Source organism: Vespa mandarinia, chromosome 12, assembly GCF_050613455.1.
Source record: "Vespa mandarinia isolate Hongniang chromosome 12, ASM5061345v1, whole genome shotgun sequence".
In the NCBI taxonomy this organism is placed as follows: Eukaryota; Metazoa; Arthropoda; class Insecta; order Hymenoptera; family Vespidae; genus Vespa; species Vespa mandarinia.
In genome coordinates, this window is record NC_140821.1 from 2,340,001 (window position 1) to 2,362,362 (window position 22,362).

Consider the following 22,362-nt stretch of genomic DNA (forward strand, 5'->3'; position numbering starts at 1 on the left):
TTCTATTAATGATTTCGCGAGACACACTTTCGAAAGGATTTATCCCCGTTGAGATCTCATTTTTAATGTAAAGGAGTTACTGTTCTCCTTTTTGAAATGTAGAGAAAGGATACATAGTTTGTTTTTCAAGATTTAATAGTATCATAAGAACGTTTCCTCTGTAATAAAATCGAAATGGTACGTAGACTTTTACGACGAATGAGAAAAAAAAGAAAAAAAAAAAAAGAAAAAAGTGAATTGGAAAGAGATATAATTGCCTTTTTTTCACGATGGAACCTATGTTATTTTTGTAATTTTCTTCGTTTTCATGATATAAATATAATAATATTTATGACTAAGGAGATGGATTGAAAAGGGGGGGGGGAGGGGGGGAGGAAAAGAAAGAAAAATAAAGGGAAAAGAAACAAAAAAGGAAAAAAAGGAACAAAGAAAGAATCTTCGTGAAGATTCTTTGAAAAAATATCAATAGGATTGAAAAGGGCGTCATTTTTGTATTTAATAAAAAAAAAAAAAACAAAATAAAATAAAAGAAAAAAAAAGAAAAATTTTAAAAATCTCTTAAAAATCCTAAGGCACATTCTATCATTAAAATAAAAACAATATCATTGTCAAGTCGAAGGAAAAGAAAATTATTACTTTCATACATGATCCATATGATTCTTTGTTCTTACAATAATACTGAACTAATATCATTATTCTTAATCCTTTAAAGAAAATAAAAAGAAAGAAGTGAAATAGTAATTGATACGGAATGAAGTTTAACGTTCGTCCTTTTTTTTTTTTTTTTTTCTTTTTTTCTTCAGGATGAGGAGGAGCGATACGAGTAAATACGACGTCTCCGAGGTCGCAGGAGTAACCATTTTGCTCCTCGTCGCATTGACTCCTGTTCTTTGCTCCGCCGGAATCCTGGACCCCTTTCAATGGGCAAGAAGCGATCGAATCGAAGTGAACATACCATGGTTACCATGTAATTACCATTTCCTATACACCTAATTCGCTTATATGTGTATATATATATATATATATATATACATAAATAAAACTACGACAACAATTACAACAATAGTAATAATAACAAATGGAAAGAAAAATACGTATAAAAAAAAAATCTATATATATATATATACAATTGAAATATCGCGATTTAAAAAAAAAATTCATATTATATATTTTACAGTTGAGAACGAAACAAGATGTTACGAAGAATTAGGCTGTTTGAACATAACCAGAAGTTGGTATCATTTGATGCATCGACCACTCAACATATTTCCTTTACCAAGAGAAGTAATCAATACCAGTTTCATACTTTACACCAATGATAATCCAACTGTGGTTAGTACGACAAAATGTTAAAACGTCTTAAACATTTCAATCATAATTATAATTTAATAAAATTAATGAAAATCATGATTATATAGGGTCACGTATTAATGGTAGCCAAGGAAAAATCGATCAAATATTCGAACTTTGATCCTAAACGAAAAACTAAATTCATCATTCATGGTTTCATTGATACACCACTTAGCAGTTGGGTAAAGGTATTACGTGATATAATATAAATATATCTTTTTTCAAATTTTCTAATAATTAAACGTAAAGATAAATAAAATAACAAACAAATTAATATTCAATTATTTAGGAAATGAGAAACGAATTGTTAAAACACGGTGATTACAATGTAATTGTAGTTGATTGGGCCGGTGGTAGTTTACCACTTTATACTCAAGCTACTGCCAATACCAGATTGGTTGGCTTAGAAATAGCTTATCTTATCAAACACTTGCAGGTAAAGTCAAAATTGTTAATTATATTACAATGATCATTCTTATTACTATATGATCTGTCTATATGCACTTTTTATAATGGCGTTTGTTTGTTTCATCTTTTTGTCTTTTTTTTTTCTTTTTTTTTTTTTGATGAAATGAAAAAAATAAAAAAATAAATAAAACAGACCAACTACGGATTGGATCCAAACGACGTACATCTGATAGGTCACAGTCTCGGTGCACATACAGCCGGTTATGCTGGTGAAAAATTACGTGGTAATATCGGTCGAATAACAGGTTTGGATCCAGCTGAACCATATTTTCAAGGAATGCCAAGTCACATTCGTTTAGATTATACTGATGCTCAACTGGTCGATGTTATTCATACAGACGGAAAGAGTATATTTTTCTTAGGTAGGCCAATTTAAAATCAAGAGAAAAATAAAAATGTATACAATTTTTTTTGTCATATACATATATATATATATATATATATATATATATATATATATATATATGAGTATAAAAGAAAAAAACGGGGAAAAAAAAGTAAATCATGTTAATACTACATCATAAACGAAATTTCATCGCTACACACATATCTTATCTTTTTGTTGTAGAAAATGAGATAAGAAAAATAATATCGAAAAAAGAAAAAAAAAAAAAAAAAAAGGCATTTTTATTCGTTCAATTCAATTCATTAATTAATTCGTACAAATAACAATTGCAAATGACACTGAATCAATTGGCAAAAAATGAATTTATTATATTTCCTTGTGCGTCCTAATAGAAGTGAAATTTCAACGTACAATATATATTATTTATATTTTATTTTATAGAAGGAAAAAGAGAAAAAAAAATAGAAAGAAAATGAAAAAAAAGAAAAAGAGAGAAGAAATTTACATACGTATGTGCATACAAATATATTCCTTATCTGTCAATTAATATTAGAAATGAAAAAATGGAGGAATATTAATATTAAATTTGTTAATAATTAATTATGAAATAAGGGTTGAAATGATATTTTCTTTTCTTCTTTTCTTTTTTGTTTTTTTTTGTTTTGTTTTTTTTTTTTTTTTTTTTTTTTTTTTTTTTTTTTTTTTTTTTTTTAATTACGATACGTCTATCCACTTGAGATTTATGAAATTTCATTTATGATTTATTTCAATTGTTATTTATTGTCCGATTAAAATATTAATAAATACAATGTGATGATGAAAAAATTAAATATATAAAAAAACTATAAGGGCTTCCAGGTTATGGTATGAGTCAAGCTTGTGGACATTTGGACTTTTATCCAAACAATGGAAAGGAACAGCCAGGTTGTACGGATTTAAGTGAGACAACACCGTCTTTACCATTGACTCTAATACGTGAAGGTTTCGATGAAGCATCACGTGTCCTTGTGGCTTGCAATCATGTGCGTGCCATAAAACTCTTCACCGAGAGTATCAATTCGAAGTGTCAATATATAGCACACGAATGTTCAAGTTATTCGACTTTCCTAAAGGGCGAGTGTTTTTCTTGCAAGGGCAATGATAGTTTAAATTGTGCGATAATGGGATATCACGCTGATGCTAGTCCAGCATTATTAAAACGTACAGCTATTAAACAAGATGTCTCTTCGTTATTAGGATCTAAATTTTTTTTTAACACCGGCAAAGAGGAACCTTATTGCAGTAAGTTCGATGCCAAATTGAAATGATCATGCATTTAATCGTTGTTACTGTTTTTTCTTGTTTTTTTTTTTGCTTTTTTTGTTTTTTTCTCTTTAATTTATATAACATCTTCGTGAAATTTTAATTCGTTTTATTAAATAAATGTTAATCGATTTTAATGACTATTATAAATATCTGATATATATATATATATATATATATATATATATAAATTTTTTTTTGTTTTCTAATAAAATAAATAATTATTATTTAGGACGACACTATAGAATAACAATCAATCTAGCTAGACCACGAACTGCTGAAAGTTGGGTTCAAGGTTTTATGAAGGTCACTCTTCATGCTGACAACGGACTGATACGTAATATGGATCTGACACCTAGGTGCGATTATAATAATCATGATGGGCTTCAATTATTTTTAAATCTAAATTGGCCAATCATTATGAATTATTCATGGATTCATTTGCAAATTGCAGTGGTTATATGAGACTAGAGCATGGCTCGAGCGTAAGAATGATAGTTGCTCATCCATCAGGTTCAATTGGCAAGATCAAACGTGTCGAGTTATCCTGGTCTTACGATATGGACGTGCTTCAACCGCGATCACTATGCTTTTTTTGGTGTAACGATCGACTATACGTAAACAGTGTTAGCGTTGACGTTATGGAATTACCAGGAAGAGGGTGAGTATTTTAATATATATGTAGCTAACATTAAACAACAGGTTAGCATGATAATAACAACAATAATAATTACATTTAAAAATTAATTAACAATTTAAGTTGAAATTTTCAACGATAATGCGTTTTTATACTTTAACAATAAGATATGTTCCAATAAATTCTTTCTTTCTTTCTTTTTCTTTTTTTTTTTTTTTTTTTTTTTTCTTTTATGTGTGTTACATAACAAATAGAAAAAGAGAGACCGATCTCTCCAGCAAGTTATGCTCAGCGAATAGGCAGCAATACGCAGAAATTGCCAGTGGTTCGGCAGCTTCATTCGTTGACAATTGTTGATGATCAAATGAATTCAATTAAAATCTTCGCGCATGGATGGGGAAAACTGATAAATAATATTCATGTATGTATGTATGTTGTACATGGATAAGTGATATAAGTAAGTAAATACATCATACATACAAATTTTCGTCGAGAAAATTTGTTTTCTTGATTATATTACGTAGGAAAAAGAGATGCAAAAGAAAAGGCAAGAAAAGAAAAGAAAAAAAGAAGAAAAACAAAACAAAACAAAACAAAAAGAAGAAGACAAAAATGAAAGGACAAAAGTATCAACACTATTTCAACTCCCAGTATATGAAAATGATTTAACATTAAGAATATTATATGCGTGTAAACGCATAACACTCGGTAGAGATCTTTTCCTTATAAGGAAGACAAAAAATAGTAATAAAAAGAAAAGAAATCAATAATAATAATAATAATAATAATAATAATAATAATAATAATAATAATAATAATAATAATAATAATTATAATTATAATAATTATAATAATAATAATAATAATAATTATAATAATAGTAATAGTAATAATAATAATAATAATAATAATAATAATAATAATAATAATAATAATAATAATAATAATAATAATAAAACAGACAAGAAGGCATAGTCGACAAAATTGTTATACTTTTGGTAATGATCGATAGGATTGTTGAAAGTATTTTCTTGCAATTTCTGTTTTTTTTCTTTTCTTTTCTTTTTTTTTGGTTCATTTTTTTTTTTTTTTTTTTATCATTTTTTATATCCTTTGGACATAGCTAACATTACAAGTAAATTAAAGCATTTTATATAGATTATTCTTCAGCTAAATGTAAAATCTCTCTTCAACAGTATTAATGATTAATCGATTTTGTATATTTTGTGTACAAGATATATATATATATATATATATATATATATATATATATATATTATATATATATGATGAATATACGTAATAAGAGATGCGCGCAATGAATGTGTGTATGTGCGTGTGTGTCTGTGTGTGTATGTATGTATGCAATATGTGTGCGCACGAGTTTAAAATGACGAATGATAATGCGTATGTGATTTCGATTATAAAGCTAACATAGTCTAATGTAAAAAATAAAGGATAAGCGATGACATCATCATAAATTACAGTACGAAGCGATAATCATTTGCGTTTAATCGTTTTTTTCTTCTTTTTTTTTGTTTTTCTTTTTCTTTCTTTTTTTTTTTTTTATCTCCCCGTTTCCCCTTTCAATGCGACATTTTTTTGTTCGTTCTATTATCCCCCTATTGTTGCTGTATCGTAACTATGACTTAGCCTCTAATTCTATTTTTTTTTTTGTTCATTATCTCTACTATGTCGTTTCAATTCTTTTTCTTTTTTTTTTTTGTTTTTGTTCTTTTTCCTTTTTCTTTTTTTTTTCTTTTCTTTTCTTTTTTCTTTTCTTTTCTTTTCTTCTTTATCATCGTTCATTTCTCTACTTTCATCGCGTGGACAAGTAAAACCAAGAAACTATTTAGCCATTATTATTCGCATAGGAACGTTAATTTTATTTGTGTATTGTGTGCGTACGTACGTATGTTAGCATGTATGTATATATGTAAGTGTATGCATGTATATATGTAAGTATGTATATATTGTATGCATGTGCGGCTATATATCATTTTATCATTTAAATATCATTTTTTTTTCTTTTTGTTCTTTTATTTTTTTTTTATTTTTTTTCGTTTAATGAAACGCGTAAAGATTTAACTTGTACTCTTCAGGAACACATTGTACACAATGAGAGTGACTGTGTATATCGTCAAATAAAAATAATAGTCGATCCGTGATAGGTTTTTGGGCAGCTCTGTATAACATTGTTATATTTCTTCTCTTTCTCTCTCTCTCTCACTCTCTCTCTCTCTTTCTCTCTCTCTCTCTCTCTCTCTATTTCAGAAACTGTGATAAGCGTAACGGTGCCTTTAAACATTTCTTCGCTACAATTACATAGATGAAGCTGAATTTGTTTAACAATGATGATGATGATGATGATGATGATGATGATGATGATGATGATGATGATGTGGTGATGATGAGGATGATGATGATGATGATGATGATGATGATGAAGATGATGGAGATGAATAAGAAGAAGAATATATCATCTGTTTTCAATGACAATGTTGAGAGTTCAGAAACATCGTTTAAGATTCTTCATTCATTAATCCCATAAACACGTTGAAATAGTTATCAAACTGATAATGTTAATATGTTAAATATGTTCTATGTAAACGAAATGATGAAATAATATATATATATATATATATATATATATATATGTATCTATGTATATATATATATATGTATTTAAGATATAAAACGTTTAGGAAACTCAAAAAGAGGAAAAAATCAAAGAAAGTACATCTGCGAGTACAACTTATTGATGTTTTACAATGTTTACTCCTTTGATAAACGTTTTACACGTCTCTCAATCCATCGCTTATACAAAAAAGATCATCGCGAAGAGTGCAGCTATACATGATAACACATGGGGGATGGATCTTGTATCTTACACGAGATTCAACAATGATCGAGTAAAAAAGCCGTCCGCTTGCTTGCTTCGCGCGGTAACAAGGGGATGGTAAAATATATATATATATATGTATATATATATACACATATATATACATATATATATAAGTATGTATATATACACACATATAAATATATATATATACATATATATATATACATATATATATATATATATATATATATATATAGACATACAATGTGATATATAGAGGGATCTACATAATATAATCTAATAATCTCTATCTCTTTATATAACATAGAATCTGTATATAAATAATAAATAAAAAGTGAGAAGGAGAATAATATGGCGTTATTAGCTTGGTAAAACTTTGAGCACTAAACTTACCAACACGAACATTTAAGGTTTTTAATGACGAGAAATCGTCGGCGACGATAGATGAACAAACAAATAAACGGAGAAAAAAAAAAGAAAAATAATAATAATAATAATAATAATAATAATAATAATAATAATAATAATAATAATAATAATAATAATAATAAAAGAAAGTAAAAAGAAAAATAAAAATACGAACGTGTAGAGAACAGTGAGATAACTAACAACGGGTGTGAATATACAGCTGATTCATTTGGCATAATAGTCTAAAGTGTTCTTTGCTAGCGTAATAGAATGGTCAGTGAAGATCATCGACCCAAGCAGTGTCTAACGACTCGATCAGAGTACGAACAAAAGCCATTTCCTTTCGTGCATTTTCTAATATAACACGAGGATCTTGTGATGTGCACCGTAAAATGTTTGGTGCCATTACCATTGCAAGATTATTTGCATCCATTTTGGTACGTGCTACTACTTCGGGCCTGGCAAATATCTAAAAATTGAAAAATTTGTTAAAATTTATTATATCTTAATCATGTAATAAATCCTAATTCTCGATAATGATCATTAGTAATATCAGTTGCGTTAATAATAGTATCAAACTAGCATTGTTGGCATAACAACGAGATAAACGTACTACGTACACGTAAAGAATACACCGAGAAGAACGAGTGCATATACGACATTTATCAGTAAATAATGATATCATTTCAACTTATACATTATTATTAATATAATTACTGAGGGGAAAAAAAAAAGGACAATGTTGATAGCAATACAGATGGCAATTGTAATGAAGAAAGCTTTAAGTTGTTATGTCAGTCGAATGCTAAAAATGATTGGTTGAAGCGCAAAAGATTTATAATAGAAATAACTATAAGACATACCTGTAAGAATCGTATTAGATGACACAAAACGCGTCGATTGAGATCAGGCAATCTATCGACGATAGCGGCTACGCTACTTGCTGAAACTTGTGCATCGTCGTGACGCATCGATACGCACTCCGTATAAAAGGAGTCAGGTATCAAAGGCTCGTACAATTCCCGTACCCATAACTTTAATAAGGAAGCAGGAGCATGTGCATCTTGGGACGCTGCCAATATCGCACCATCCTCAAATTTATCTAAGCAGGCTTTCAAAACACTAACTTCGTCGGCATCGGCTGATACTCGGAATATACCTTCCGTTAATGTACCACCACGTACCAATACTTGTCTAGTTAAGGTCGTTTGTATCCATGGTAATTCTCGAAGAGGGAAACGATCTCTTTGCAAAGCCATTACTTCGGATAATGTTGCACCGAACATCGACGCACGGAAAATTTGGATCTATCGTTGAAAATGTAAAAGTTATTCTACATGCACATTTTATGTATATATATATATAATTTAATTAGAATATTTATTAGAAATAATTACCCTAGCTTGATCGATATCTTCTATGGTAGCTTTACGTGGCTGTCGTTTACCATGAGCACCAATTCGTTGAAGACGTTTACAGGCAACAGTTGCATAATGACTAACCTGTACATGAATTGGCCACTTAGCAACCTCTGGAAATTGGAAGTTTGGATCACGGTGCCTATTCATGTATCCTTCGAGGTAAGGTTCAAATGTAGCGCTAGGTGGTACAAATGCTAAACAAACGGCCATAAGTTCCCAACCTCTACGAAGACTTTCTTTTCGTGGATTTTCTGTAGTCTGTCTACAGATTTGAACGTATAATTCATCGCGTAAAGGTGGCTTTGAAAATGCTGTATTTACTATGTCCATAGCAACTCCGTCTAATGTCATACCGACGTTTGCCTTACGATCACCCATATATACCTGAACTAATCGAAACAAATTACAAGCCTCTCTTTTCAATAATTTTTCACCATCTACGACAACCAACATAGGCTGGGGTATTGGATCCTTTGACCAACTGAGAATATCACGGACACTGAATTTCTTTCGGAATAATAATCTCAATCCTTTCGGTCTTCCACAATTCAAATTAAGATTGTCTTGAGCATATTTTTCAATGTCACCACCACTGGTACTATCATCACGACGTGCTTCATCTAAATCTGTATTATCGTTTCCAGTGATCCCACTTGGCGTAGAAGTTAAAGTGGATGATGGTAATGATACTCGTCTTACACAGGGAATAACAGTATCTTGTGTCTCTGGTTGAGTCACTATAGTCGGCGAAGCTGGTGGAGATGGTTGCGGCCTTGTCAATGTGTCGGCTGTATTATAATAGGTTGCTAAACCAGCAGTATCGTAGTTACCTAGATCTATAATTATAAATAAAAGATAGAAATTAATTTAAATTATTATAATATTGTTAAAAAGAAAAATTTATTATATTAATAAAAAATATATTAACCAGCATAATGATCTTCGAGATATTCTTGGCTAGACGAGTCACCCTGATTACTTGCTGCCTCGTCATCGGCAAATTGATCATCAGAATCATCGTCGACTCTTCCTCCGATACCTCCGCTTCGACCACCTTCTTCGTCTAAAGAATCATCACCCTCTTCTACTAACAATGGATCACCAAACTTGTAACAACCTTTAAAAACAAATACATAATATGTATAACATATGATATATCAACATAGGATGAATAATTTAAATACCTGATAGCTTAGCTTGCTGAAGAATATAATGTTGAAGTGGTAACAAATGATCGGCATCCGATAAAAGATTTCCATAGAAAGGAGACAACGGTGGACTTGGATTACCATTACTTCTTTTTTTCTTACTATCTTCCGTATCCAAATGACCTTCTATATCTTCTCCTACGGCACTATTACTACTGCTGTTGCTACTGTTGCTACTACTTGTGTTACTACTAAGTCGCTGCCTAGTTTGTTCGTGACTTTGACTTATCAAATAACGCTCATGCATCGCATCCTCATCTCTATCTCTTCTTCTACTTTGCTGTTGCTGTTGTTGCTGTTGCTGTTGCTGCTGTTGTTGTTGTTGCTGTTGTTGTTGCTGATGTAATTGTTGCAACTTTTGCTGTTGCACGAAACTATAACTACGAGCCAGAGGCTGCGACGTGCCTATAAATCAATCACAAACGATGTTCAGTATTTTGATAATGTATAATTTTAAAAGCAATATCGTACAATTATGTACTTACAGTCGAGCGAATTATTGCACGCTGTATTCCTTCTATATTCCTTCTCTCTGTCACGATCCCGTTCTCTTTCTCTCTCGGATACTTCCATACTTCTTTGCTTGGCTACGTTACCAATTATTCCTGTACCTCGCACTAGACTCTTGGATGGATCGTTTCTCTCTGCTAACATTGCCCCATACATATCACGAACATTTGCTTCTGACAATGACGCGGAACATCCATAATGTCTTTTACCTATACTACCTGTAGTATCTTGCTTATTCATATTCCGTGGATGCATGGAACTTGGATAAAAGGCAGAAGTATTGGATTTGTCCAAACTATTAACTCTTTCTCTTTGATGCATTTCCCAATCTCTTTCCCTAAGGAAACGATTACCACTTTCTACCAACGAACCATACTTTTCACCTTGCGATTTATAACTATGACTTATTTGAACTTCTGGCGGACGATAAGGTGGCATTTCTTGCCTAAATACTCTTGATTCCATTAAAGAATCTCTATATGGAGATGTACTTGGTTCAGGACCGTAGGAACCCCTACTACTTTCTTTACCTAAATTTTTAAATATATTTATATAATTGATTTTTTTCTTTTTTTTTTTTTTTTCTTTTTTTTTTTTAGATTTGCTTCGATAAAAGGATCCTCAGAAATCTTACCATTTTTGTTCTTTTCAAGATCCAAATTTCCTATTCTACCCTCGCGCTGTGTATCTGGGAAAGTCTTTTTCTTGAAAAGAGGTGTACTAGTCGAGAGAGACAATCCCAGTGGTGGTGGTTCACCCAATGGTATAGATTTCTGATTTTTAACGCTTTCTAGAGTTCCACTTTTGTGACATCTACCTTCTAATGTGCCGCTATGCTGTCTAGGTGAAGACTGGGCGTGTGCTGGTGGAGGTTGAACCGTAGAACGATGATGATGACGATGTGGTGAGTCTAACAATCGATATCCTGTTGATTCTAAAGACGTACGACTATGGGAGACAGAACTATCACTGGATCGACCAGAATCTTGCGAATGATTATGTTGTCGTCTAGTCGCCGGTACTTCGTGATGTCTATGATGTCGATTATTGTGATGATGATGGTGATGATGATGATGTCGTCTCGAAGAAGGAGACGGAGATGGTGGAGATGTCTGCATATCCACACCAATACCAGATGTTCGAGATTTACTAGCATTACCCACTTGCTATTAAACAAAAAAGAAAAAAAAATACATAAAATTGATATACAGATATCTTTCTACAAATAATAATCTTACCAGTGTAACAGATAAATTAGGATTGTCTTGATGATTGAAACGCATCGAACGACTAACAGGTGTCTGAGTTTGTGTAGACACAGATTCTTTCTTTCTTGATTCTGCATTTTTTTGGACATCACCTCCACTACTACCAGCCGGCTCTGTGTTCTGTTTTAATGTCTACAATAATATTTATATATATATATATCAATTTTTATAGATTAAAAACTGTGAAAAAAAAGTGGATAAAATTAATGAATAAAATTATTTACCTGAAGCTTTGCTAATGGGATAATGTCGCAATCAGTTGGACGATGCCAAACAGTTTTTTGAGATGTGGCATTATAATAATAAAATCTTGAAGTATTCTGATCAAATAATTCCCACCATTGATTATTATCCGTCTTCTTCCTATAAATTATTCAGAAGTTCTAAATGATCCATAACATTTGAATGATAACAATATATATATATATATATATTATTTCAATGATATAAAAACTAATAATCTCTTACACAGGTACGCCTGGTGGTGGATCCCATACACATTCTCCAGTAGTAAGATTAGCATACATATGCTCCTTTGTACGTGGTTCTATGATTTCAACCCATTCCATCCTACTGCAATTGTTTTTAATTATGATATCACAATATGAGACACGTATATGGTACAAATTTTTTGCATGCTATATTTATATTCTATACAAAAGGAATATAAATCAATTATAAATATAATCAAATGATCAGGATAAATCAAATTAAAGTAAGTTAAAAAGGAAATACTTTTACAGGAAAATATTAATAACCCAATAACTAATTGTCAGAAATACATAGGCGTAATACATTAATCAATTTTCCCTCCTCCCTCCCCTGACCCGGGAATAAAAGGTATAAGATAAAAATACAAAAATAATAATCCACACAAAAAAAAAAACAGAAAAAAAGGAAAGAAAGAAAGAAAAAGAAACACAAGAAAAGAACATTCGACCTCTACTGTTAAAATCATAAATTGATGGGAATGCTGGTGGCATTACAAGCAACTGCCTGATGTCATGTTATCCGTTTAATTGGTTAAAATAGGCCGCGGAGAGTCATTCGCGCGTAGATCGTGTGCGTATAGTCGTGAAAAAAGAAAAATGAAAGCGCGAAATCGTGAAGGAAGGAAAAAAGAAAAAAGAAAGAGAGACAGAGAAAGAGAGAGAGAGAGAAAGAGAGAAAGAGAAAGAGAGAGATAGAGAGAGAAAGAGAAAAGGAAAAGATAACGCAGTACGCACAGAAAGGGAACGAGAGCAAAGGCATAAAAATGACAATGTAAAATACAATAAGGAAATTGCAAGGGACCCGCCCAAATATCTTCTAGTAATCGTGAGAAACGTAATAACTATGTCCCATCTAAGAACACGAAAAACCTGTCTAGAGTGAAAACTGGGACGGGTCAGTGGTAAAAATTCACTATCGATCTGCAAACCATTCGGGGCAAAAGCATACATACATTAAATCGTTATGCGACGACTATCGCGTTATGCGAGTTTAATCATAAAGAAAATTGATTTATTTTACCCGTCGGATGCCATTTCAAATTATTCTTCTTAAATTCTTTCACCGAACAGTATAACTTAACGTCACTAACTGACACTTCATAAGAACAACAATGACACTTCGATGTTGCAACGTCCCATTTCCACGAGCACGAGCGACGCACTCCCTTCATGGCAGCCTACCGCGGCCATCTTTATCCTTTGCAATCAAGCCAAACTTCTCTCTTACCTTATTTTAGATAAGGCGTGTACTCTTACATACATTTTTATTTCGATATTACTTAACGTACACCTTTAGAATAATTATATACATATATATATATATATATATGCACATATATATATGTATATATACATATATGTATATATATATATTTTATTAAGTTTTTTCTCTATTGACTCAAATCAAAAATTACTATTAACCTAAGTATACAAACTTATCGTTCAGAATAGATTACATATCGTTATTTTTCAAATAACAATGTAAATAACTTTTCACTTTTATATATATATATATATATATATATATATATATATATATGTACATATATATATAGATAGATAGACATATATATATATATTAGATTTTTTTCAAAACTTATTTATAAAGTTTACTATTATTCATTGTGTATTATATTCCGTGAGAATAATATTTAATAATTAACATCGTATTGTCTGTAATAATTTATTACAAACGTCATCTTCGGACGTGCTATTATACGAATACCGAATTTGGTATAGGTTAGAAAGACTGACACCATATTTTCTCAGATAGAGATACCACACTAATAAAAATGAAAATGATATATCACTCTTCGAATTAATTCCACCATTGTTTCGTTTCTTTTTCTTTTACGTTTTTTTCCTTTCTTTTCTCCTTTTTCATTTATTTATTTCGTATAATATTGATCGATCGATCTATATTTAAAGCACACTCTTTCTTTAAACAAACGATACACAAGTAAATAATATGAATTTATATATGTTCACTGTGATACACGCAATAAAAAAGAAAAAATAAAATAAAATAACGATCACACTTGTATTAACTCTTAGAACAAATAATTTAATATTACATTTGTAATCAATAAAAAGAAATAAAATAAATAAATAAAAATATAAATATACGAAAAACAATCTTTTCGAACAATTATTATTGTCAATAAATCTAGTTAACGAAGTACAATAAGATTATTAATGAGTTTGATAAAAGTGATTTCGTTCACGAGTAGATTTAAATAGAAATGATAATCAATAAATAATGTACGTGTTGTGCGTGTGCGCGCGTGTGTGTGTGTGTGGTGTGCATGTGATATGAAAAATATATATATATATATATGTATATTGCATTAACTAGAACGAAGATTACAAAGAAGTCGTGCACAATCAGAAAGAAAAAGCTTTAGGTTATACAGTTGGTGATTGTTGCGCCATCTAAAGGAGAATTGAAAAATCATAGCAATCTTTACCATAGATGAGTTATTAGTCTATCTAAGTGTCTTTTACAGTTACTATCTTTTGTGTCATCGTATTAATTTGTGATGCGTTTATGTTGTTGATAATTAATACTTATGAGGTGCAGATACATATATTGTTGCATTATCAAAAGTCAGTCGCGTTTAGTGGTATCGTAAAGAAATAATAAGACGCGTATTATTTCTTTAACAAAAAAAAAAAAACAAGAAAAAAAAATTCTATTTAATTCGATATTATATTATGGATGATCATAACATGGATCAAAATATTTTAACAGTGCTGAAACTTCTTATGATAGGAGAATCTAACGTGGGTAAATCAAGGTAGATATATTATAATTACACACGTATGTATATATATATATATATACACATATTTAATTTTTCTTAATGTGATTAATTCAAAGTGTATAAAGTTGATTATTAATAATATAACATTCTTTCTTCCATTTTCTTCTTCTTCTTCTTCTTTTTTCTTTTCTTTTCTCTTCTTTTATGTTTTCTTTTTTTTTTTAATTTTTCTTTTTTTTTTTTATTTATTTATTTATTTATTTATTTTTCTTTTTTTGTTTGTTTAGTATACTTTTAAGGTTCACAGAAGATGAATTTTCGGAAAATATGCGAAATACAGTCGGGATGGACTATAAAACAAAATATATCACAATAGATGATAGTATAGTGAAACTTGCTATTTGGGTTAGTTACACAATTTCATATTGGTGGTTTGTTATAATTACAATACCGTACTGAAACTATAATTATATGTATATATATATATGTTATATAAAGTTTTAATTGTTTTAATTAAATATCTGTCATTGTATAGGATACTGCTGGACAAGAACGATTTCGTACTTTAACACCAAGTTATTATAGAGATGGACAAGGAGCTATTTTAGTATATGATGTTACCGATAGAAATACATTTTTAAAACTGGATACATGGCTTAATGAATTAAACACGTATTGTAATAAAACGGATATTGTTAAAATGATAGTAGGTAATAAAATAGATTTACCAAATAGGGAAGTTAGCAATGAAGAAGGCTTACAATTTGCTAGGAGACATCAGTCCCTATATATTGAAAGTAGTGCTAAAACGGCGGATGGAGTAAAGTGTTGCTTCGAGGAACTCGTTCAAAAGGTAATATACAATGATTTATTATATATTATTGACAATTTAATTATTAAAATTAAATATTATATATAAATAGATATTACAAACTCCTGGTTTATGGGATACTCACTCTCCAAAATATATTGACAATGGCAATATGACCGGTGCTAGGTATAGAATGGGAAAAAGAGGAATACAATTGACGGATGATTATGAACCACAGAATGCATATTCGCGTTGTTATTGCAGTATGATTTAAGTGGCTGTGATAAAGAAATTTTTTTGGTAATGGGTTATAAGCATGGCGCCTATTGTATGATATGTTGTTTATTAAACAACTAAAACAAGTTACAATGAATACATAATATTGTGAATCATTGTTAGAATTATATTACATTAGATAAAGAAACAAACATTACACAATCTGTGAACTATACAAAAATGTGCTAATGATTTATAGATCTACATTAATTAATAATTTAATTAAATACGAATTTTAAAAATATCATCAATTTATAGTTATATATTGCAGGTGTACAAAAAATTGGACTTAAGCTAAGCCAAGAATGAAAAGCTGGCGCTTTGAACCATTAATAATAAGCTAAGCAACCGTTAATTCTATTTTCTTTTATTCAATTTATTTCTAAATATTCAAAAATAAATCATTTTTATTATAATACTGATAAAGTTTTTATCACAGACACTTGTTCACTTTTTATAGTCTTTTGCTTTGTTACATTTATACACTTATATAAGATTTGTTATATATATAATATACATATACATATACATATATATATACATACATACATACATATATACATACATATATATATATATATATATGCATATATGCGTAATTTTTGTACAATAGTCAAATTTATTCAGTTTTCGTTGCTTGTTATAAAAAATGATATCTAAAAGTATGTAAAATCTCTGTGTTATTTAAATATACAAAGGTATATGATCTTCAATGTGCTTTAATATTAAGATAAAATGCTGAGATTTGAAAATGATCTTTTTTATATTTATTTTAAGCTGAATCAGGGGGAGGTGGACTCATAAAAATTCCTCCAAAGGTCAAACAACGATCACCCTAATATATATATATATATATATATATATATATATGTATATGTATATGTATATGTATATATAAACATAAATTTATGCATTAGTACAATTTTTTTTTTTAGTGATTTGTCTTTTACTTGCTTATATTCTATTACATATAATGCACATAATTCATAAAAGTTATACTGATCCAAAAATTAAGAATAAGTGGAAATATACAAATAGAATCTTCAAAATAAATATATGGTAATTGTCTTATACACAAATCTATTGTAACTTATTTGTAAATAAAGCATTTTCAATATATATTATATGCTACTATCATATTATATTAATACATATGTTCAGACTACTGAATTCATACATTTTAAATATTTTTATAACAAGTCCATAAACAATTTTTTTAAACAATGTAAACTGATGCTCAATTATTTTTAAGTCCTCTTATAAAATTTTATATAATTTGCTATATCTACAAATTTATTTTGAAGTACATATAAAAAGAAAAAAAAAAGCTGTAAATATTGCAAAATTATTAATATATTATATCAATATAAAATGTCTTTAATATTGGAAGATAAAACAGAAAATGAAGTTATGTCCAGTGAAACAGAATTTGAACAGGACTATTCTTATACTTCAAATGAAAAATATTTCTCTTCTAGTGACTCAACGATAACAAGAGAATCTTGCATTTTTAAACCATTTAAATGTTCCTGTTATGAACATCTGCAATCAAGAAAACTCACGTAAGTAAAATTCATAATATATAAAAGATTTTCGTTACGATTACATATATTGTGTCCATTGTTTTATAACAGCGCATTTTTTCTTATTTAAATGTGTAATATACATATATATTTATATACATATGTATATATATACATATAGGTGCAATAAAGTATTAGCACTCATTTGGGCACTAACCAGTGTTTTAAAGTACCGTCCAGTAGATCCAATATATTATATATCGTATCAACTATTACATTGGAGATATAATAATGTTCCAAAAAAATATATAAAAGATGTTGTAGATTATATGAATTCGCAATCATAATAATAAAAATTGATTTTTCTTAAAAATTTCATTTATTTGACAATTATACTTGTACATTCGTTACAAATTTATTAGAACAAGTTTGTTTTAGTGCAAAATCTGCATAAGAGTATTACATAGAACGAAATGGAATGATTAAATACCGGACGTGTCACAATACAAAAATGAAATGTTTTAACACATTTTGGCAGTGTTCTTTACAATTTGTCTTATAAAATGTAAAGTAAGTTGTATAGGTTTATATTCATTTTGTATATACAATAAACAAAATGAATGTAGTAAAATCAATACTCTATTTCATTTTCAAATTCTTAAAATAATAATAATAATAATAATAATAATAATAATAATAATAATAATAATAATAATAATAATAATAATAATAATAATAATAATATGATGGATAATCTTAAATAGTTGTGTAAAGATGAGATACAAGGGATTCCAGATACTTGTGAATTGTGATAGTTTAAATCTTGGAATGCCTTGCATAATAATACAATAGCCAACAATATATAATGTTCACTGAAACTTCACTTCCTGCATGTGTACAATAAAAAATTAATTTTCATACAAAAAAAGTATGACAAATAATGCTGGTTTCAAGGAAGTAATCATTTCTTACACGCTAAAATCAAATAAAATTATTGGTCATACTCCATAAATATTAAGTCAATAAAACATTGTTTATAAATCATTGGACATGTGAATTATTTTTATGTATCTATATATGTCATGTATTATATTGTACTTATATAATATAAAAATTTCTATGGGTGCAATGATTCAGGTACTACCGTAATGAATCAATGGTATAGATTACAAGATTATAAATTCACTACAATGAATGATAGAAATAAAACTTTCTTAACAATTTCCAGTTCCCAGCACTTTTTCTCATACAAATAATCACTTTCACTGTGGTTAAAAGTTACAGCGAACTCCAATAAAATAGCAACGTATCAAAATATATTTTTGCATCTATATGTTTGGTCTATATCCTGAGCTACTAACAGAAAGGGATTACTATTATAGATGAACTGTCATTTACAGATTAAGTAAAAATTGGAAGTACAAAGTAGAGTAATAGCTAAGTCTATGTTTTATATGGACGTATTTTGCAGTCTGCTAAGACTTTTTTTTCAAGGAAATGAGCATTTCTATGCTGCAACTGTTTCTGGACCCAAGCAAAGATAGCTTAAATCTTTTTACAATGCATCCCTGATGTTAGGCTGATGTTGTTTGTTGGGATATGATTACACTTGTATATAGAATTAAAACATTCTTTCCGATTTTTTTTTTCTTTCATTTTTTTTTCTTTTTTTTTTCTCTTTTCTTTTCTTTTCTATAAAGATGTGGTAATCATCGTATCCCATGTATTTATCAATCCAAGGAATTGTCTAATAATTAAACAGAATATACTGGAAGTTTATTAATTTTAGCTTTCTCCTCTTCTGTATCATCTCGACAGATCATTAATGTATGAGAAACGCCACAAGTAACCGCTGTAATGTATAAACCTTCTAAAGCTTTTACTTCCATAGGAGTAGTTGATGATTTACGCATTTCACCAAAACCCTGTAAGTATTTTATAATATTTTCTTTTTCTCTTATCATAAAAATAGATAAACTATTATCGCTTATAAAATATTACTTACCAATTCTCCAAAGGTCGGACTACCACCCCAGGCAATAACAGAATCATCTGCGGCAACTACTATACTACTTTGTGAACATCCAATACATCTGATTTCCCAACCTGATAAATCCTGAATAGGTTTTGGATACATATTAGCTTCTCCTGTACGTTTAGTTTGTCCAAACATAAGTGCTGAACCATGAACATTAATTGCAATACTATAAGTACTACCACAGGCGACAGATCTAACACCTCGATTCGGTGGTTCAAGAAATTTAATTAAACGTGGCACTAATTCATCTCTTTGTTCGTTATGGCCTAATCGACCGATTCCTCCAAATCCCCATGAAAATGCTCGATTTTTACTATCAATAGCAACCGTGTGATAATGACCACAACTGAAATCAGTAATTTCAACACGATCTAATGGCGTGACATGACCGTCTTTACCTCTCTCTACATATAAAACGATTCGTTTAGGCACTTTCTCGAAGTGAAACGCCATCTTCGTATTTGTTATAAAATATTTCCCATCTGTATTATGACCTAATACACCATATTCTGGACATCCAAATGAATGTAGGCCACCTTTAATATCTAAGATCATAGAAAATTCTGCCCCACACCCTACTTTTACTATGGGAGGTCCAGAATATTTAACTTTTGTAGCTTTTATTATACAAGGATCAGATTTTCCTACCCCACATTGTCCTAACTTATTGTCCCCAGCGGCAAATACTAAACCACGACTGGTTAAGAAAAGCGTATGATTTCGACCGCAAGATGCTGCTATAATAGTGTGTCCCTTTAATGCTTCTACTTCGGTTGGTTCATCCCGACGTTTAGTATCACCAACACCCAACTGACCTACAATCGATTGACAATATCAAATTATTCAAAAGTATTTTTGACAGAATTTTAAAATTGTTTTTTTTTTTTTTCTGGAGAATTCTAAACAATAGACCATAAGTATGAATATAATATTTAGAGCGATCCCTAACATATACCCAAACTTCTGAAATAATGTTCATATATGTTATAATAATTTCCTGCTAATCCAGCACTATAGAAAACTCTCTGCGGATATATGCAGGTAAAATAATGAAAGATTTCATACGATCTCATATTAAGGATATTATGATCAATTTACCTTTATCATTTTTACCAAAAGTTAAGCATCTATTATCCTCCGTAACAATAATATTATGAGAGGCAGCAGGTCCGGAGGCAATCAATCTTACACGTGCTCCATTTAAATTCTTAAAAGTATGAGGAGTCCACAAACTACGTCCTACATTTGTCTTGAGTGATTTTGGTGGTGCTTTACGCCCTGCCATTTCCCAATTTGTCAGACCACACATAAGTAATGTGCCAGGCTTACCCCAACCTCCCTGTAACACAATCAATAGGAGCATATCATCAGCTATTAAATTGTTATTATCCACCAAATCCTTTTCAAGATCCAAATGCAATTATGTAGTATACAGTTTACATGAAACTTGCATGACACGGATCTGAAATATTACATGCGTATTCGATGCCGCCAGGATCTTCCACCAAGCCGTTATTCATATTCATGATCGTAGAAATGTCGTTACGTACTGATCGCCAGGCTCATTAACATCGGTATGACTTGAGATTCTTCTTCGGGTATCACCATTTTAGCATCAATATTTGTGTTAACCTGAGATAAATATTGAAATGAGAAAAAGTAAATAACAGTCACCTCTGGCGACGGCAGCTCAGGTATATTGGAGACATCGGTAAGATCGTCTTCGGCAGCGTCCTCACCGTCGACATTAGTGCCACTCTCGGCGTCCTCTACATCGGACTCGTGTTCGCTCGAAATATCCTCCTCATCGTATTCGACCTTCCTCGATTTCGCGCGACCTTTCTTAACCGTTGTATTTTTCCGCTTAGACATATCGCACTACACAACACCAATCTTCGAAACAACGTGACTTTATTATCGCGCGAAAAACGATTGTCGAAAACGCGGACCTACCCTCGTGACATTTATCGATGCAATGGCGCTCAGTAAATTGCACCGCTATACGAATGGCCAACAAAAACGCGGCCACCTGGCGCTCAAAAATCATAATAAAACCATGCTCGAACGATAAGTACAAAGCAAACCACGGTTTATGATTGTAAATCGCCGAGGGCGCGCTCCGTGTTCCTTAGATTTCAAATTTAGGGAACGCAAGGAAAACGGGATTTGTACTACGATTCCTGTTTCATTTCTCTCGTCAAACATTTTGAATTTCGAGCTTGTTATATTAATCGAATTCAACCTATTCGATTACTCGATCGAAACATTTTTCCGCCATTTTTCTTTATATTATTTCACATTTAAATGTCCTTTTTATCATTTTCTATAGAAAATAAAAATCGATCTGTGTATACGACGGTAAAGTTCCAAACACGTATATATATATATATATATATATATGTATATATATATAAACGTATCTTTTTGAGTTTGTACTATGATACTTATTAATATTTTTATTAATAATACACGTTATATTTTACGGTTTACGTTTGAAGTGCATTTTGCAGGCGCTTTGTATAATCTTGATACTACGGCACATGTTGCGCAACGTTGAATTTATTATTTGTGTTTATGTGTACATTGTCAATAATCATATTTGCTAGATGGCGACTGGCGGCTTACGGAATTCTATAATCCTCCTGTCGCCAAATGCCAAACAAAGATGCTAACG

General features: G+C 30.2%; 5 protein-coding genes across 22 annotated transcripts in view; 3 read left to right on the forward strand and 2 right to left on the reverse strand.

Moving 5' to 3' along the window:
- LOC118449210 (pancreatic triacylglycerol lipase) overlaps nt 1-7,511 on the forward strand; it is a 20,682-nt gene extending 13,171 nt beyond the window's left edge. For 5 of the 8 annotated variants that reach the window (XM_035883516.2, XM_035883515.2, XM_035883518.2 and 2 more), the window contains exons 2-10: nt 804-967; nt 1,178-1,332; nt 1,419-1,538; nt 1,640-1,786; nt 1,952-2,180; nt 3,014-3,445; nt 3,699-3,825; nt 3,921-4,127; nt 4,358-4,873. In XM_035883516.2, coding sequence (XP_035739409.1) covers nt 804-967; nt 1,178-1,332; nt 1,419-1,538; nt 1,640-1,786; nt 1,952-2,180; nt 3,014-3,445; nt 3,699-3,825; nt 3,921-4,127; nt 4,358-4,460 — 1,684 coding nt within the window. In that variant the 3' untranslated portion in view covers nt 4,461-4,873. Of the gene's footprint in view, nt 1-803; nt 968-1,177; nt 1,333-1,418; nt 1,539-1,639; nt 1,787-1,951; nt 2,181-3,013; nt 3,446-3,698; nt 3,826-3,920; nt 4,128-4,357; nt 4,874-6,377; nt 7,063-7,276 lie in introns of those variants that run through there. The other 3 variants (XR_014982842.1, XR_014982841.1, XM_085660747.1) reach the window with 3 other exon arrangements.
- Nucleotides 7,512-7,514: 3 nt separating this feature from the next.
- On the reverse strand, nt 7,515-14,366 carry RhoGAP93B (MyTH4 and RhoGAP_KIAA1688 domain-containing protein RhoGAP93B). Of its 8 annotated transcripts, none has more exons than XM_035883509.2 (13): nt 13,890-14,366; nt 13,297-13,566; nt 12,253-12,357; nt 12,009-12,147; nt 11,755-11,916; nt 11,151-11,682; nt 10,735-11,046; nt 10,492-10,650; nt 9,983-10,411; nt 9,727-9,915; nt 8,775-9,634; nt 8,241-8,684; nt 7,515-7,846 (listed from the first exon to the last, which is right to left on the reverse strand). In XM_035883509.2, the coding sequence occupies exons 2-13, from the start codon at nt 13,308-13,310 to the stop codon at nt 7,652-7,654; spliced, it is 3,540 nt and encodes a 1,179-aa protein (XP_035739402.1). In that variant the 5' UTR covers nt 13,311-13,566; nt 13,890-14,366; the 3' UTR covers nt 7,515-7,651. The 8 variants fall into 8 exon arrangements, with proteins under 8 accessions (XP_035739402.1, XP_035739401.1, XP_035739400.1 ...); XM_035883508.2 differs by having other exon boundaries at nt 10,492-10,653; XM_035883507.2 differs by having other exon boundaries at nt 10,726-11,046.
- A 381-nt stretch (nt 14,367-14,747) lies between these two features.
- LOC118449213 (ras-related protein Rab-18-B) lies at nt 14,748-17,156 on the forward strand. 2 transcript variants are annotated; one of them, XM_035883525.2, is made up of 5 exons: nt 14,748-15,073; nt 15,328-15,445; nt 15,576-15,893; nt 15,964-16,151; nt 16,399-17,156. In XM_035883525.2, exons 1-4 carry the CDS (start codon nt 14,991-14,993, stop codon nt 16,123-16,125), a joined length of 681 nt encoding a protein of 226 aa, XP_035739418.1. In that variant the 5' UTR covers nt 14,748-14,990; the 3' UTR covers nt 16,126-16,151; nt 16,399-17,156. The 2 variants fall into 2 exon arrangements, with proteins under 2 accessions (XP_035739418.1, XP_035739417.1); XM_035883524.2 differs by having other exon boundaries at nt 14,749-15,073; nt 15,964-17,156.
- A 342-nt stretch (nt 17,157-17,498) lies between these two features.
- Nucleotides 17,499-17,997, forward strand: LOC118449188 (uncharacterized). Its single transcript, XM_035883461.2, has 2 exons — nt 17,499-17,689; nt 17,832-17,997. The coding sequence occupies exons 1-2, from the start codon at nt 17,499-17,501 to the stop codon at nt 17,995-17,997; spliced, it is 357 nt and encodes a 118-aa protein (XP_035739354.1).
- Nucleotides 17,998-19,279: 1,282 nt separating this feature from the next.
- LOC118449212 (protein RCC2 homolog) lies at nt 19,280-21,780 on the reverse strand. Of its 3 annotated transcripts, none has more exons than XM_035883522.2 (5): nt 21,428-21,567; nt 21,239-21,320; nt 20,787-21,027; nt 19,656-20,503; nt 19,280-19,575 (listed from the first exon to the last, which is right to left on the reverse strand). In XM_035883522.2, exons 3-5 carry the CDS (start codon nt 20,995-20,997, stop codon nt 19,405-19,407), a joined length of 1,230 nt encoding a protein of 409 aa, XP_035739415.1. In that variant the 5' UTR covers nt 20,998-21,027; nt 21,239-21,320; nt 21,428-21,567; the 3' UTR covers nt 19,280-19,404. The 3 variants fall into 3 exon arrangements, with proteins under 3 accessions (XP_035739415.1, XP_035739414.1, XP_035739413.1); XM_035883521.2 differs by having other exon boundaries at nt 21,163-21,320; XM_035883520.2 differs by lacking the exon at nt 21,239-21,320 and having other exon boundaries at nt 21,363-21,780.
- Between the last annotated feature and the right edge of the window lie 582 nt (nt 21,781-22,362).